The sequence below is a fragment of the Erythrolamprus reginae genome, chromosome 2 (genome assembly GCF_031021105.1).
Source record: "Erythrolamprus reginae isolate rEryReg1 chromosome 2, rEryReg1.hap1, whole genome shotgun sequence".
NCBI lineage: Eukaryota > Metazoa > Chordata > Lepidosauria > Squamata > Dipsadidae > Erythrolamprus > Erythrolamprus reginae.
Window position 1 is genome coordinate 216,987,059 of NC_091951.1, and position 15,905 is coordinate 217,002,963.

Here is a 15,905-nt window from a genome sequence, read left to right on the forward strand (position 1 = left end):
GAAAAAGGGCACGCATGCGCAGATGGTGTTTTTACTTCCGCAACCCTACATCGCGAAAAATCGATTATCGCGAGGGGTCTTGGAACGGAACCCTCGCGATAATCGAGGGATCACTGTATTTTCAAAGACACTTGTTAAGAAACTCTCTGCTTTCCACCTGGGAAAAAATAAAAAGGAATCACTATACAAAAATCCCAATTTGGTTATCGATCATGGCAGCAATGATCTATCCAAACAAAATAGATTTAAATAAAATAGTGAGTTACAATGCTACTGGATGAAAAAGGTGAATTAAAATCGGTACAACGTCTAAAGAAACAGGGTTTTGTAATTGAGTGGTGGCCATATCTACAAATTAAAACAAGATTTAGAAGATTTAGATGAGGAGAAATTTGGCATCTATGAAAAGCAATTGGAAGTAAATAAAATATTACAAGTATCAGATAGAAAAATGATTACAAATGTATAGAAAATCCTTTTAAGATTTAAATTAGAAGAAGAAACAGTTAAGGAACAGAAGAAGAAGAAACAGTTATTTCTCTTCTTACAACTGGGAAGATTATCACAGTTACAATGCTGCTATGCTAAGACACATTCCAATCTCACAGGCTGAGTTTGCAAGCTATAAATTCTCTCTAACGAGCAGAGGAGAAACTCCTTGTCAGCGACTTATCTCTGAGTCATGTTAAATCTTATTTTTGCAGTTTATCATAAGATATAAAAAGCTTACTTCTCGGAAGTGAGGAAAACTGTCCATTTTCCAACATACAGTTTGAACGAAAGCGGCATCTCTCCTGATACAATTCAATTCAATTCAATCTATTAGATTTGTATGCCGCCCCTCTCCGAAGACTATGACGCATTGATTTACACAGTTCTAAATTGCAGATTCAAAACTTTTCCCCAAACATCTCATCCTTTCTTTTTGTGAATCCCCTAAATCTCGGATCTACCCAGGGACTGTCAGCTACCCCCCCCATTCTCTGAAGAACTGCTTCCCGTGCCAATGTCTAACTCATTTTCACCTATGCCCTCATCTCCACTGCTGTCCGACAATTCTCTTAAATCAGGGTATATTAAAGCTTCTGTCTCTTCGTCCTCCTCTGAATCTGACACTTTCTGAGGCTGACAGGGAATACTCACAACAAATGTCAATGGCCTATAAGGAAAATTTATATAAAATGTTTTACCAATGGCATCTGCTACCAGCAATATTGGCTGAAATGTTTCCAAACCAATGTTGGAAGTGCAGTCATAAATCTGGAACATTTTACCACATGTTCCTTGTTCACATGCATGGAAATTCTGGCAAATAGTTAAGGAATGGATGGAAAAAATGATGGAATATAAAATTCAAATGAAACCAGAGCTGTATTTATTGGGAATATTGGAATCAAAAATTGTAAAAGATAACCAGTACCTCATGATACGAACTCCTCATCTTACGAACAACCCGAGATACGAACCTGGGGTTCAGAAAAATTTTGCCTCTTCTTACGAACTTTTTTCTTCTTATGAACCCCTGCCTCCACCGCCGCCAAGAAGCCCCGCCGCCCAGCTGTCACCTTTTAAAACAGCCGGGGGGCTTCCCAGCGTCCTACTAAACCCGAACGCCAAACCCGAACTTCCGGGTTCGGCATTGGGAGGCCTCCGAGAAGCCCCCCAGCTGTTTTAAAAGGTGACAGCCGGGCGGCGGGGCTTCCCAGCAGCCTCCCGAACCCCGAACCCGGAAGTTAGGAAAAGGTTTGGGAGGCTGCTGGGAAGCCCCGCAGCCCAGCTGTCACCTTTTAAAACAGCCGGGAGACTTCCCAGCAGCCTCCTGAACCCGAACGCCAAACCCGAATGCCAAACCCTCCACGCACTTCGCCCTGAATGCCAGGATGACAGGCAGGGCGTGGAGGAATGGGAAGCTCAAACGCCCGCGGCTTCAGCTTCCCATTCCTTCATGCACTTCGCCCTGCCTGCCTCCTGGTTCAAGCGGGCGGCAGCAGACCGCCTTTGGGTTTTCGGCTCGGGGGGAGGGAGTTAGGAAGATCCTCCTGCTCCCCCCCGAGCCGAAAACCCAAAGGCGGTCTGATGCCGCCCGCTTGAGCCAGGAGGCAGGCAGGGCGTGGAGGAATGGGAAGCTCAAACGCCAGCGGCTTCAGCTTCCCATTCCTCCATGCACTTTGCCCTGAATGCCTCCTGGCTCAAGCGGGCGGTAGAAGACCGCCTTTGGGTTTTCGGCTCGGGGGGGAGCAGGAGGATCTTCCTAACTCCCTCCCCCCGAGCTGAAAACCCAAAGGCGGTCTGCCGCCAGCGGCTTGAGCCAGGAGGCGTTCAGGGCGAAGTGCGTGGAGGGGAAGGATGCTCCGGTTTCCCGGGCAGGGGCGGTGAGCGCTCAGAGGGGGCACAGCCCGGAGCAAGACTTGGCCTCCACCACGGCTGCTGCCCGCCTGCTTCTCTCTCCCTCCTTCCCCGCGGTGCTTGGCGAGCAGATTCCGCTCTGCTTTCCTCCCTCCCTCCCTCTGCGGACCCAGAACAAACAGAAAAGAGGCGCGGCGCGGGGGGAGCCGCCTGGCAGAGTGCTCGCAGCCAGCGGGCGGCGGCGGAGGACAAAAAGCAGGCCAGCGCCTGGCTCCTGCCTCTCCAAGGCCGCCAACCGAGCGGAGCAGCGGCGTGGACAGCCCGCAGCCAGGGTGGGGGACGCAGGGCGCACATCGCCGGCTCGTCCCGTTCTGCGGTGCACACAAGGTAACCAGGCGAGCAGGAGGACCTTCCTAACTCCCTCCCCCCGAGCCGAAAACCCAAAGGCGGTCTGCCGCCACCCGCTTGAGCCAGGAGGCAGGGCGAAGTGCATGGAGGAATGGGAAGCTGAAGCCGTCGGCGATTGAACTTCCCATTCCTCCACCCCCTGCCTGTCATCCTGGCTCAAGCGGGCAGCAGAAGACCGCCTTTGGGTTTTTGGCTGCGGGGGGGACCTTCCTGACTGCATGGCATCCTGCATGCAGGATGACATGCATGGCAAAGGGGCGGGAAGGATCGGGAGGCTCAAGCCTCCTTCGGTGGTGGCGGCCGGTTTCTGATTTTTGGGCTTGCACACATTAATCGCTTTTCCATTGATTCCTATGGGAAACAATGTTTCGTCTTACGAACTTTTCACCTTACGAACCTCCTCCCAGCACCAATTAAGTTCGTAAGACGAGATATACTGTACTTAACTCTTCACATATTAACTGGAGTCAGAACTATCGTTGTTGTTGTTGTTGTTATTATTATTATTATTATTATTATTATTATTATGTCAATACAACTCAGCAAACGAGATCACTATGCTGGATTTTGTATTTCATCACCAGTCGGGCACTTCCCAAGCACCTAGGACTGTGTGATGTAGTGGTGAATTATGTTTGCCAATCCCAGTAAAGCGGCCTTTTGCAATTGACAGATGAAGATTTTGAGCTTCCCATTCCTCCACGCCCTGCCTGTCATCCTGGCTCAAGCGGGCGGCGGCAGACCGCCTTTGGGGTTTTGGCTGGGGGTGGATCTTCCTGACTACATGGCATCCTGCATGCAGGATGACATGCATTGCAAAGGGGCGGGGAGGATCGGGAGGCTCAAGCCTCCTTCTGTAGTGGCGGCCGGTTTCTGATTTTTGGGCTTGCACGCATTTATCGCTTTTCGATTGATTCCTATGGGAAACAATGTTTCGGTTTACGAACTTTTCACCTTACGAACCTCCTCCCAGCACCAATTAAGTTCATAAGACGAGGTATTACTGTACTTAACTCTTCACATATTAACTGGAGTCAGAATTATCGTTGTTGTTGCTGTTATTATTATTATTATTATTATTATTATTATTATTATTATTATTATTATGTCAATACAACTCAGCAAACGAGATCACTATGCTGGATTTTGTATTTCATCACCAGTCAGGCGCTTCCCAAGCACCTAGGACTGTGTGATGTAGCGGCGAATTATGTTTGCCATCCCAGTAAAACGGCCTTTTGCAATTGACAGATGAAGATTTTGTCAATTCTGATGGTTTTCATGTGTCCGCTGAGATCCTTTGGCACTGCGCCCAGCGTGCCAATACCACTGGGACCACTTTTACTGGCTTATGCCAGAGTTGTTGCAACTCCATTTTTAGATCTTTGTATTTCATTAATTTCTATAGTTGCTTCTCTTCAATTCTGCTGTCCCCTGGGATTGCGATGTCGATGATCCATACTTTCTTTTTCTCCACAATCAGGATGTCTGGTGTGTTATGCTTCAGAATTCGGTCAGTCTGAAGTCGGAAGTCCCACAGTAGTTTTGCTTGCTCATTTTCGACCACTTTTTCAGGCTTATGATCCCACCAGTTCTTTGCCACTGGTAAATGGTAGTTCCGGCACAAGTTCCACTGGATCATCTGTGCCACCGCATCGTGTCTATGCTTGTAGTCAGTCTATGCGATCTTTTTGCAGCAGCTGAGTATGTGACCGATTGTTTCATCTGTTTCTTTACAGAGTCTGCACTTTGGATCGTCTGTTGATTTTTCAATTCTGGCTTTGACATTATTATTATTATTATTATTATTATTATTATTATTATTATTTCTATGGTGTTCTTCTCCTGAGACTCAGGGTGGCACACAACAAAACAAATACAAATGTACAAGAAATCTAATATTTAAAATTCTAAGGAGAAACATCAATCTTAAAAACATATAAAATTCCTATTCTAAAACCCCAATTAATTTCAAAAGCATTCATCCACAATTCAACCTAGCATACATACCAGATTTAGTCATGGTATGTTTACCTTTGCACAATACTAGAAGCAAAAAAAGGTTTCGCCGAAATGTTAATTAGTAAGATTATAGAATGTGCTGAAATGGATACAGTGGGGGAGAAAAGTATTTAGTCAGACACCAATTGTGCAAATTCTCCCACTTAAAAAGATGAGAGAAGCCTGTAATTGACATCATAGGTAGACCCCAACTATAAGAGACAACATGAGAAAACAGAAAATCACATTGTCTGATTTTTATCAAATTTATTTGCAAATTATGGTGGAAAATAAGTATTTGGTCACCTACAAACAAGCAAGATTTCTGGCTCTCACAGACCTGTAACTTCTTCTTTATGAAGCTCCTCTGTCTTCCACTCATTAGCTGTAGTCATGACTCCTGTTTGAACTTGCTGCCAGTATAAAAGACACCTGTCCACATCCTCAAACAGTCACACTACAAACTCCACTATGGTGAAGACCAAAGAGCTGTCAAAGGACATCAGAAACAAAATTGTAGCCCTGCACCAGGCTGGGAAGACTGAATCTGCAATAGGCAAGCAGGTTGGTGTGAAGAAATCAACTGTGGGAGCAATAATTAGAAAATAGAAGGCATACAACACCACTGATAATCTACTTCGATCTGGGGCTCCATGCAAGATCTCACCCTGTGGAGTCAAAATGATCACGAAAACAGTGAGCAAAAATATCAGAATCACACGGAGGGACCAACATAACAAAAGCTACCATCAGTATCACCACACTGCCAGGGACTCAGATATGTCCCCCTGCTTAAGCCAGTACATGTCCGGGACCATCTGAATTTTGCTTGAGAGAATTTGGATGATCCTGAAGAGTATTGGGAGAATGTCATATGGTCAGATGAAACCAAAGTAAAACTGGAGGAGAAAGAATGCTGAGTTGCATCCAAAAACATCGTACCTACTGTGAAGCATGGGGGTGGCAACATCATGCTTTGGGGCTGTTTCTCTGTAAAGGGACCAGGACAAGTGATTCATGTACATGAAAGAATGAGTCATGTATTGTGAGATTTTGAGTGCAAATCTCCTTCCATCAGCAAGGGCACTGAAGATGAAACATGGCTGGGTCCTTCAGTATGACAATGATCCCAAGCACACTGTCAGGGCAATGAAGGAGTGGCTTCATAAGAAACATTTCAAGGTCCTGGAGTGGCCTAGCCAGTCTCCAGATCTCAACCCTATAGAAAACTTTTGGAGGGAGTTGAAAGTCCGTGTTGTCCAGTGACAGCCCCAAAACATCACTGCTCTAGAGGAGATCTGCAGGAAGAAATGAGCCAACATACCAGCAACAGTATGTGCCAACCTTGTGAGGACTTACAGAAAACATTTGACCTCTGTCATTGCCAACAAAGGATATATCACAAAGTATTGGGACGAACTATTGTTATTGACCAAATATTTATTTTCCACTATAATTTGCAAATGAATTCGTTAAAAATCAGACAGTGTGATTTTCTGGATGTGTTTTCTCATGTTGTATCTCATAGTTGAATGTCAATTACAGGCCTCTCTCATCTTTTTAAGTGGGAGAACTTGCACAATTCATGTCTGACTAAATACTTTCCCCACCACTGTAGGATGATGATGGAAATAAAAGAAAAAGAGGAATTGGACTATTGTAGAATTTGGAATAGATTTACAATTGGCTAGCAATTAGGAATAAAAGTAAGAAACAGAAAAAACTAAAACCTGAATGATAAAATATTCATGTATATATGAAACTATAGGTTAAATTACTAATGGCAAAAAACATCTACCAACTTAAATGGTGAAGTAGGAAAGTTGTATATACATTATGTCACAGAAGTGAATACACCCCCTCACATTTTGTAAATATTTAAGTATATCTTTTCATATGATAACACTGAAGAAATGACGGCTACAATATAAAGTAGGGAGTATACAGCTTGTATAACTGTAAATATGCTGTTCCCTCAAAATAACGGAACACACAACCATTAATGTCTAAACTGCTGGCAACATTTTAAAAAATGTGAGGGGGTATACTCATTTCTTTTTAAGTGGGAGAACTTGCACAATTCATGTCTGACTAAATACTTTCCCCACCACTGTAGGATGATGATGGAAATAAAAGAAAAAGAGGAATATACATGCTGTATATTTTGATACAAAATGCTGTAAAATATATTGTATGGTGTTCTTACTGTTTATATTTGTTTAATTTGATTTTTGTCTTATTATTTTTTTACTTTTATTTATTTTTCTTTGTCTTTTTTGTATTTGTATTTTGTATTTGTGTTTTTTAACATGACAAAATTAATAAACTCTATTTAAAAAACAAGAGCATCTGCTGTAGCAGTTAGAGCTGAATTGGGAATTTATACAATTCATGCACTGTTCAAAATTAGAACATATAACTACTGGTGCAAAGTCAATGAAATGGACACTGATCGATTCCCCAAGTTATGTCTACTAGAACTAATAAAATTACAGCCACAAATCACCTGGATCACTAAACTAATGCATTTTGTAAGAAGCTGTGGCCTTCTCCTCTTGTGTAACAGGAGTACAACTCAAAAAAAAAGAGTTGCCCAAAGAATTAAGGATATAGAAGCACAAATTATATAGACTCATAGAATCATAGAGTTGGAAGGGACCTCCAGGGTCATCGGGTCCAACACCTCCTCAATGCAGGATTCATTAAACCATCCCAGAAAGATGACTGTCCAGTCTGTTTGAAGACCTCCAGTGAAGGCGATATAGCTATCCTTAGTAAGGTGAGTAACTTGAAATTGCTGAGTAAATACAAACATACTTTTCAAGTAGACAGCTATTTGAAATTACAACTGCCATAACATCTTAGGGAGATATTTACGTGAGCAAGATTTGAACAACTTGACACAATGGGTCAGATATGGGAGATTTCATTTTATATCCTACAATGAGCATCTCTAAATTTGCGGAGTGGCAGAAGACCTGGTTCACATCCTATTTGATTGTTACTTGGGTGAGAGGGGGTGAGGGCCAATGTTCCCTCTAATTTTTTTTCGGTGGGGCGGAAAAGTATAGTGTCTGAGCGACAGTCCCCTTGGGACTGGGGGGGCATAGAAGTATAAATAAACAAACAAACAAACAAACAAACAAGAAAATCCCTTCTTTTTTATTAAAAGAAATTAATAATAAAAAAAAAACCAAAATCCATTACTATTAAAACTAAAACAACCAGCAAAACCAAAAATATAACTATTAATAAAAACAGGTGAGGGTTTTTTTTCTCTGTTATTATTTAAGTGCTTTTACCATATGCTTTAAATCAAGAGTCACTTCTCTCTGTGTTTCTCTCTCCTTCCTGTCATTCTCTGCCTCAATCATTTTCTCATTTCTCTTTTTTCCTCCCCTTTTTTCTATCATTTCTCTCTCTCTCGCTTTCTCTCTCTCTCTCTTGCTTTCTTCCTCTCACTCACTTTCTTCCTTCCTCTCTCATCTCTCTTTCTTTCTTGCTCTCTCATTCTCTCTCTCTTCCTTCCTCTCTTCTCTCTCTTTCTCTCTCTCTTTTTCTTACTTTCTCTCTCTTGTTTTCTTTCTCTCTCTCTCTCTCTCTCACTCTTTCTCTCTCTCTCTCTCACTTTCTCTCTATCTTGCTCTGTCCGTTGCTCTCACTGTCTCTTGTTCTCTCTCTGTTCTTCTCACAGCGGAGGCTGGTGAAAGTGATTTTCAATGTCGGGCACACACGCTCCCCATCCCCCTGCCAGCCCGCCCGGAACATTCAAAATTTAAAAAAAACTTCGCCAGTGAAGGTTTTTCTTATTTTGAATGTTCCAGGTGGGCTGGCAGGGGGATGGGGAGCATGCGCGCCCAAGCGCCTGACATTGAAAATCACCTTTGCCTGCCTCTGCTGTGAGAAGAACGCCTGTCCCGCCTCTCCTGCAGCCCCCTCGCTGACACCCCGGGATGAAAGCGCTCTCGGCGAAGGGACTGCGAGAGGGGTGGAGCGGGCGTTCCCAAAGCGCTTGGAGTGGCTAGCGGCCGGATGATGAGGATGAGAAGCTGCAGCTGCCACTGCTGCTGTGGGAGGAGCCGCACCCCAAGGCGGGAAGCAGAGGAGGAGAAAGAGAGGCGGATTGGGCGGGTGGGGGGCAGCGGCGAGAAGTCAGGGGCATGAGGGCGGCCACGGTTCCTTGCGCGCCCTTGGAAAAGGGTGTGCGGGGGTATGTGTTGGGGTGCGTGCGCACGCGCATAGCTTAGAATGAACAGTGGCGAGGGGGGTGAGAGACAGGTATCTTGGTCTATGTACAAAATGTAATTGGGATCCTCATATCAAAACAACTTACCTTATATACAACCAGAACCTGAATATAACATTTAGCACTGTCCAAGTATTTGAGAGGCTGTCACAAACAAGAGGGAGTCAACTTATTTTTCAAAGCACCAGAAGGCAAGACAAGAAACTGTATGGAAACTAATCAAGAAGAGGAGAAACATGGAACAGCTTGACTTCAGAAGTTATTGGTGCTTCATCATTGGAGGTTTTAAAGAAAAGACTAGACCCATAATGGCAAACCTAGGGCATGCGTGCCACAGGTGGCACGTGCAGCCATATCTGCTAGCACGTGAGCAATTGCCCTAGCTCAGGTCCAGTGTGCATGTGCTTGCCAGCCAGCTAGTGTAGGGTTTCCTGCCTAAGCAGGGGTTGGACTAGAAGACCTCCAAGATCCCTTCCAACTCTATTGTTGTTGTTGCATTATTATTATTATTATTATTATTATTATTATTATTATCACCATCATCATCATCATTATTATCACCACCACCACCACCACCATCATCGTTATTTTCGGCTCATGTGGAGGCTCTGGGAGGGTGTTTTTTGCTGCAGGATGGCTTCAGGGTCAGACCATTTTCACCTTCTCCAGGCTACCAGAAAGCCTCTGGAGTCTGGGGAAGGTGAAAAATGGGCCTGCCAGGCCCACTGGAAGTCAGGAAATTGGGGAGAAGCATAGTGCATGCATATATGGGGGTGGGGCAGCATGGGGTGGGGGGTTGCACATGCAAGGGCGTGGGGCGATGTGGCACATGGAGGGCATTAAATTATGGATGTAAGCACTTTCAGCACCTGAGGCAAAAGGGTTCGCCATTGCTGAACTAGACAGTCACCTGCCTGTAATGGTATAGGCAGGGGGTTGGACTAGAAGACTTCCAAGGTCCCTTCCAGTTCTATTTTGATTAATTATCTTAACACCCCTGCAAAGTTCCTATTATTGTCTCTATACAGAGATGAGAAGCAAAGATAATGCTTCTGTCATTATCACTAACAAAACTAGAATTTAATTAAAGTCATTTTGTTATATAGCTATTAGGTATTTTTGCTACCTTGAGTTATGTATAAAAATAATAAGGGATAGAAGGACAAATAAATAATATTCCCTTTCAGAGCTCCTGGATATAGGCAAATAGTACATCTGTTAGATCTATCTAAGGGAAAGATAGCTTCAACAATAACAGTTGTGTGGAAAGAAGGCTCCTTTTGTGAACCGTCTCCTCTAACACTTCCCTTTGACCAATTCCAATTTCCAGGAGAGGGAGAAGTTAGGAGCTTGCTAAATGTCATGCTGAACCTGAGAAAAAGGCAGAGTAAGTAAGTAAGTAAGTAAGTAAGTAAGTAAGTAAGTAAGTAAGTAAGTAAGTAAGTAAGTAAGTAAGTAAGTAACTATTTCAAATCTACCAACACCTTATTCATGCTAATATTTAAGTGTCCAATATACAGCCATTTACCCCACTCCTTCTCTTCAGGGCATGGGAGAAAAGATACCCGACTTGCCTTGTAGGGATGCAATGAAGTCATATACTTCCTCCACACTCCAGCGGCTAGGATTGTTGGACAGGAAAACTGGATTGATACCATGTAAGTCAGAAATGGGCTGAGTCATGCTGGAATTGACAAGGTCTCGTTCTCCATGACTAGTTCTCACTGAAAGAGGTCCCGGTGATGTGGGGGAGAGTGTTTCATCATAACTAGAATTATCAGATCCTCTGCTTGAGTCTTCTTGGCCCTGCAAATCCAAGATCATAAAACAGAGGAATGAAAATTGTATACAAAGAAAAGAAAAAAATGTATACGAAGGAAAGAAAAAGGGATTGTAAAACCTTGCATTGAAAGCTAATTTGGTAGCCAAATTAGATTATTAAATATATATCCCTACACTATGGAATATCTTGGCCCTCAGTCTTCTGGCGTTTTGGAAGAGTGCAAAGAATGGGGATCCATGCAGGAGTGGTACAAAACCCTGAGGTTGGTGTGGCTTGAGTGTGAGCTATCTTTTAAACTTTTTTTTGTAAGATTTTGATGGATTAACTAAATAAATGGAAAATTACTTTTATTAACAATGAACTGAAAAAATTACTATTGTGAAGAATAGATCTGGGCATTTTATGACTACATCTGTCTCTCTGGCTGTCCTTGTCCAGCCTGCATAAGGTCATTTGGAAGTTAGAAAATAAACAAACATACCACAGGGGATGGGAAAAGAAGCTGAGTGCAATCCTTTAGTTGGCTGGTGAGAGACAGCCAAGAACAGCAGAATTAAATTCAGTGTATTGATTGAGACTTCCACAACAGTTCCAGTTTCTCATGAAAATAACTGCCCACCCCTAGTGTAGGAAAAGAGTGGACAAATTGGGGTGGTGGTGATGGAGGAGTTAAACGTGTCATCAGTATAGAGTTGTACAAACAATTCAAGTTCAGCCCCCACTTGAATGCTGTTACTCTGATCTAACACCAATTTAGTGCTGACCTTTAGTTGACTATATTCTTATGTGTAGGCTTGGACACCAAAGCTTCTGAATTGCAATTTAATATAACACCCTAATCCTTTGTGCCTGACATATACTTTGTTTGGAAGAACCATGTATAAAAATAGCTCATGTCTATTAGAACAAGAGTATTTAGTTACTTTTAGTTATTTTCAGTTACTAAAAATTAAGAAAATTGGAATAACAAGTTAATTTTTTAATCAATAGCTTGGGTAATAATGGACCAGTTGAAAGACAAGTATAAAAGAAATTAGCCTTAAACTTAGGAATGATGTCAAAATTGTACATTAGCTTCCATTTAAGTGCCTAACAAAAAACAAAAATAATTTTACAAAAGTTTTTTCCAATGCTCATTGAAAGGGAGAGAGAGAAAGAGCGAAATACTGGTTACGGGAGACATAAGCAAAGAAAAGGAAACCTCTGCAAAAGGTTTTTCAATACATGGATGAAGTGGCACAAAAATGCCTACAAAATTCAGATGTTATATTTTATTTTGTTAAAAATCATAATAGAGAATTAACATATATTGGTCTCTAAGGCCCTAACACCATTATTAAAATAATATAGACTCTGATCACAATGTAATTTTAATAACATGGTATCTTGGAGAAAAGATATTCTTTTAGATAGAATGATAGGTTACCTCAGGACAGGTTGAGAAATGCAAAGTAGATCCTCCCACCCCATCCCAAAAAATAGAACATCAGGAATTTCAAAGTCAACCATTTGGGAGACAAAGTTTATATGAGAAGGTAACATAGCAGAAGGTATACAAAATAAAAAGCACAAAAGGAAGGGGGGAAAAGAGAATTAAAACAAATTCACATGCCAAGAGCAATTTATGCAAAAAGCCAAACAATAACTATATTTATTCAAAACAGAAAAAATACAAAAGATCAATTTTGCCAAACAAAATAATTTTGAGAACACTAATAAATTAGGGAAAACTTTTGCCTCACTAGATGAGAAAAAAAACCCAGATAATATTGCCAATAAAAGAAAATAAATTGCTATAAAGATCAGATATCATGGAAGAATTTGCAGATTTTTTCAGGAAATGATGTGCTAATGGTAACATTGATGAGGCATGTTTGAATAAATAATGAGAACCCAAAGGATTTAAAGAATACAGACAAACATTAAGTAAATTTATAAATATTAAAGAACTTGAGAATAAATAAAACAAAGCTCAGTTTTATACAGTACTGGAGGACGAATTACTAAAATTGTTTATAAAGGCAGAAAAATGAAATTACACAAAGCTAACTAGTCTCTGTTGTATATATGTACAGATTCCTTCTCTTTTTCCTTCTTCCTTTCTTTTTCTTTTCTTCTTCTTCTCTTTCTTCTTCTCTTCTTTAACTTTTCTTTACTTTCTTTACTTTTATTTTATTAATGTGTTCTACTGTTCTCTCCTTTTTATTCAATTAAGACATTAACTACCTATTATGATAGAGGCTCAATGCAAAAATTATATATTTGTATTTGTTTTTATATTCCTCATGCTCAAATTTCTCTTTTGTGATTTGTACATATAGATACACACTGTATTTTTTGGTGTATAAGACACAACTAGATATTAGAGGAGGAAAACAAGGAAAAAAGTATTCTAAACCAAATGGTGCAGTATTATATTGTTTAATAAAATACCACTGTAGCAGAATACTTTTTACAACCATGTATACTTTTTAAAACCATGTACACTTTTTACAAACTTGAAACTTGACAGCTTCAAGGACTTCAAGCTTGTGGACTTCAACTCCCAGAATTCCTCCACCAGTCATGCTAGCTAAGAAATGGGAGTTGAAGTCCACAAGCCTTAAACATGCAGGTTTGAAGACCCTTGCACCCCTAACCCCTAGGTCTTCAAACTTGACAGCTTCAAGACTTGTGGACTTCAACTTCCAGAATTCCTTAACCAGTCATGCTAGCTTAGAAATGGGAGTTGAAGTCCACAAGCCTTAAACTTGCCAGGTTTGAAAACCCTTGCACCCCCTAACCCCTAGTCTTCAAACTTGACAGCTTTAAGAATTCAGCTCCCAGAATTCCTACGCTGCCGGGATCCACCTCCAAGAGTGACTCGCTGCATTGCCAGATAACAAAGGCCTGGCTCCGCATCTCCGAAGGGCCCAGGCAGCTCCTCTTCACCCCCTTCTCCCAGCTCCAGCCGAAAATCTGACTGAGGCGCTTCTCTGTTGCCTGCCACTCCGCGCAACTTTCACCCTAAACAACCCTCAATCCCTCCCCCTCCACCACCTCTGTTGCCTTTTCTTCTTCCAGGCCAGCCTCTGTCCCTATAATGATAACCACCCGGTTCAATTGTAAGTCCCAGCCTTGCCTGCCGCAGGTACTCTGTTCTCCTCTTTCCCTTTGTAGATTAGTCTTGCACGGAGAGACTGAGAGCGCCCACCTTTCCTTCCCCCTCCTGGCCACCGAAGAGAGCAGTGCGGCACTTGCAACTCTTTTCCCCGGCCTTGAAGCAACAGCGGCTGTAGCTGCTGCTGCCACTTGGATTTGACGTTGTTACCTTACAAAAGCGAGGACGGGAGGCTGCTGTCTTTGCCACCGCCGCTGCTTCTAATGAAGACTGAGGCAAATGGGCAGCACTGCATTCTTGTATGTACCTGCTTCGTCCTCCCTCCACAGCGACAAGCAGGGGCTGCCATAAGCTGCCCGGGTTTCGGTTCCAGGTGGGGATGGCAGCGAAGGAAAGTGTATGTGCGGTGGCTTATGGCAGTCCCTGCTTGTTGCTCTGCAACCCTCCGTCCCCCCCCTTTCTTGCCCCTCAGAGCTTCAGAGCGTGTGGCAGCAGCTTCGGGCAGCTGGTGGAAGAACCCAGGGGGCAGCTTTGGACATAACTCAAGTAGTTCAGGGTCCGAGTCATAAGGGGGGGCACGCACCCGACATATTTCTCTCAGAGCAACTGAAAAATGGTCTGAGACTAAGGTGCTTAGATGTTTTGCCTTTGTCATGGTCAGACTGTTTTGTACTGCAGCTTGACTTCGTGGCTCCAATCCTCCCCCGCAGGGAGGCGGAACTAGGTGGCTCCGCCCCAGATGCCTAATGGATCCAGAAGGTTTTCAGAGGGTGCTTGGGGTTATACCCGATTCACTCGTCCACAGTTCAGCAGAGTCTCTTGCCGTGGCCTGGAACAGGGATGCGACGGAGGCTCTTGACTGCATTGCGCCGTTGCGACCTCTCTGTGGCACTAGACCCTGGAGAGCTCCTTGGTTTACCGAGGAACTCCGGGAGTTGAAACGCCAGAAGAGATGTCTAGAGAAGCGGTGGAGGAAAAATAAATCCAAGTCCAATCAAACACTTGTAAGAGCTCATATTAAGACTTACAAAATGGAGCTCAAGACGGCAAGATGTGCGTACCATGCCACCTTGATTGCATCAGCGGAATCTCACCCGGCTGCTCTGTTCAGGGTAACTCACTCCCTTCTCAATCAGGGGGAAGTTGGGGGACCCTTGCAGAGCAGTGCCGAGGATTTTAACTCATTTTTTGCTGATAAAATCGCTTGGATCCGGATGGACCTTGACTCCGATTGGATAGCAGACTCAACTGACAATGAGTCAGTCGAGGTGACTGGAGCTCGCCGTTGTCCACCTGTTTGGGAGGAGTTTGACCTGGTGACACCTGATGAAGTGGACAAGGCCATTGGAGCTGTGAGTTCCGCCATCTGTTTACTGGATCTGTGTCCCTCTTGGTGGTCTTGGCCAGCAGAGAGGTGACATGGAGCCAGGTCCAGGAAATTGTCAATGGTTCTTTGAGGAGGTGGTCCTTTCCGGCTCCCTACAAGGAGGCATTTGTGCGCCCCCTCCTCAAGAAGCCTTCCCTTGACCCAGCCATTCTTAACAACTATTGTCCAGTCTCCAACCTTCCCTTTATGGAGAAGGTTATCGAGAAGGTGGTGTCGCTCAAGCTCCAACGGTCCTTGGAAGAAGCCGATTATCTAGGCCCTCAACAGTCAAGATTCAGACCCGACTACAGCATGGAAACTGCTTTGGTCACGGTGATGGATGATCTCTGGTGGGCCTGGGACGGGTTTATCCTCTGTCCTGGTGCTTCTTGACCTCCCAGCGGCTTTTGATACCATCGACCACAATGTCCTTCTGCGCCGTTGGGGTTGGGAGTGGTTTTGATTGGCAAATAGACTCGAAAATATTCTACCAAAAATAATTCAAGAGGATCAATGTGGATTTTTGAAGGGTAGGAAGATAAGTGAACCAATTAGAAATGTAATAAATGTGATGCACCATGCTACTGTTACTAAAAGGAAATTGGGAATTTTGAAATTAGACATTTATAAAGCTTTTGATAAAGTTAACCATAGC

The 15,905-nt window shown here is 43.1% G+C and overlaps 1 protein-coding gene across 4 annotated transcripts in view; it reads right to left on the bottom strand.

The window, feature by feature from the left end:
- PHC1 (polyhomeotic homolog 1) overlaps nt 1–15,905 on the bottom strand; it is a 250,073-nt gene that overhangs the window by 2,628 nt on the left and 231,540 nt on the right. For all 4 annotated transcript variants that reach the window (XM_070741838.1, XM_070741840.1, XM_070741842.1 and 1 more), the window contains one exon: nt 10,576–10,807. In XM_070741838.1, the coding sequence (XP_070597939.1) occupies nt 10,576–10,807 (232 nt within the window). The remainder of the gene's footprint in view (nt 1–10,575; nt 10,808–15,905) is intronic.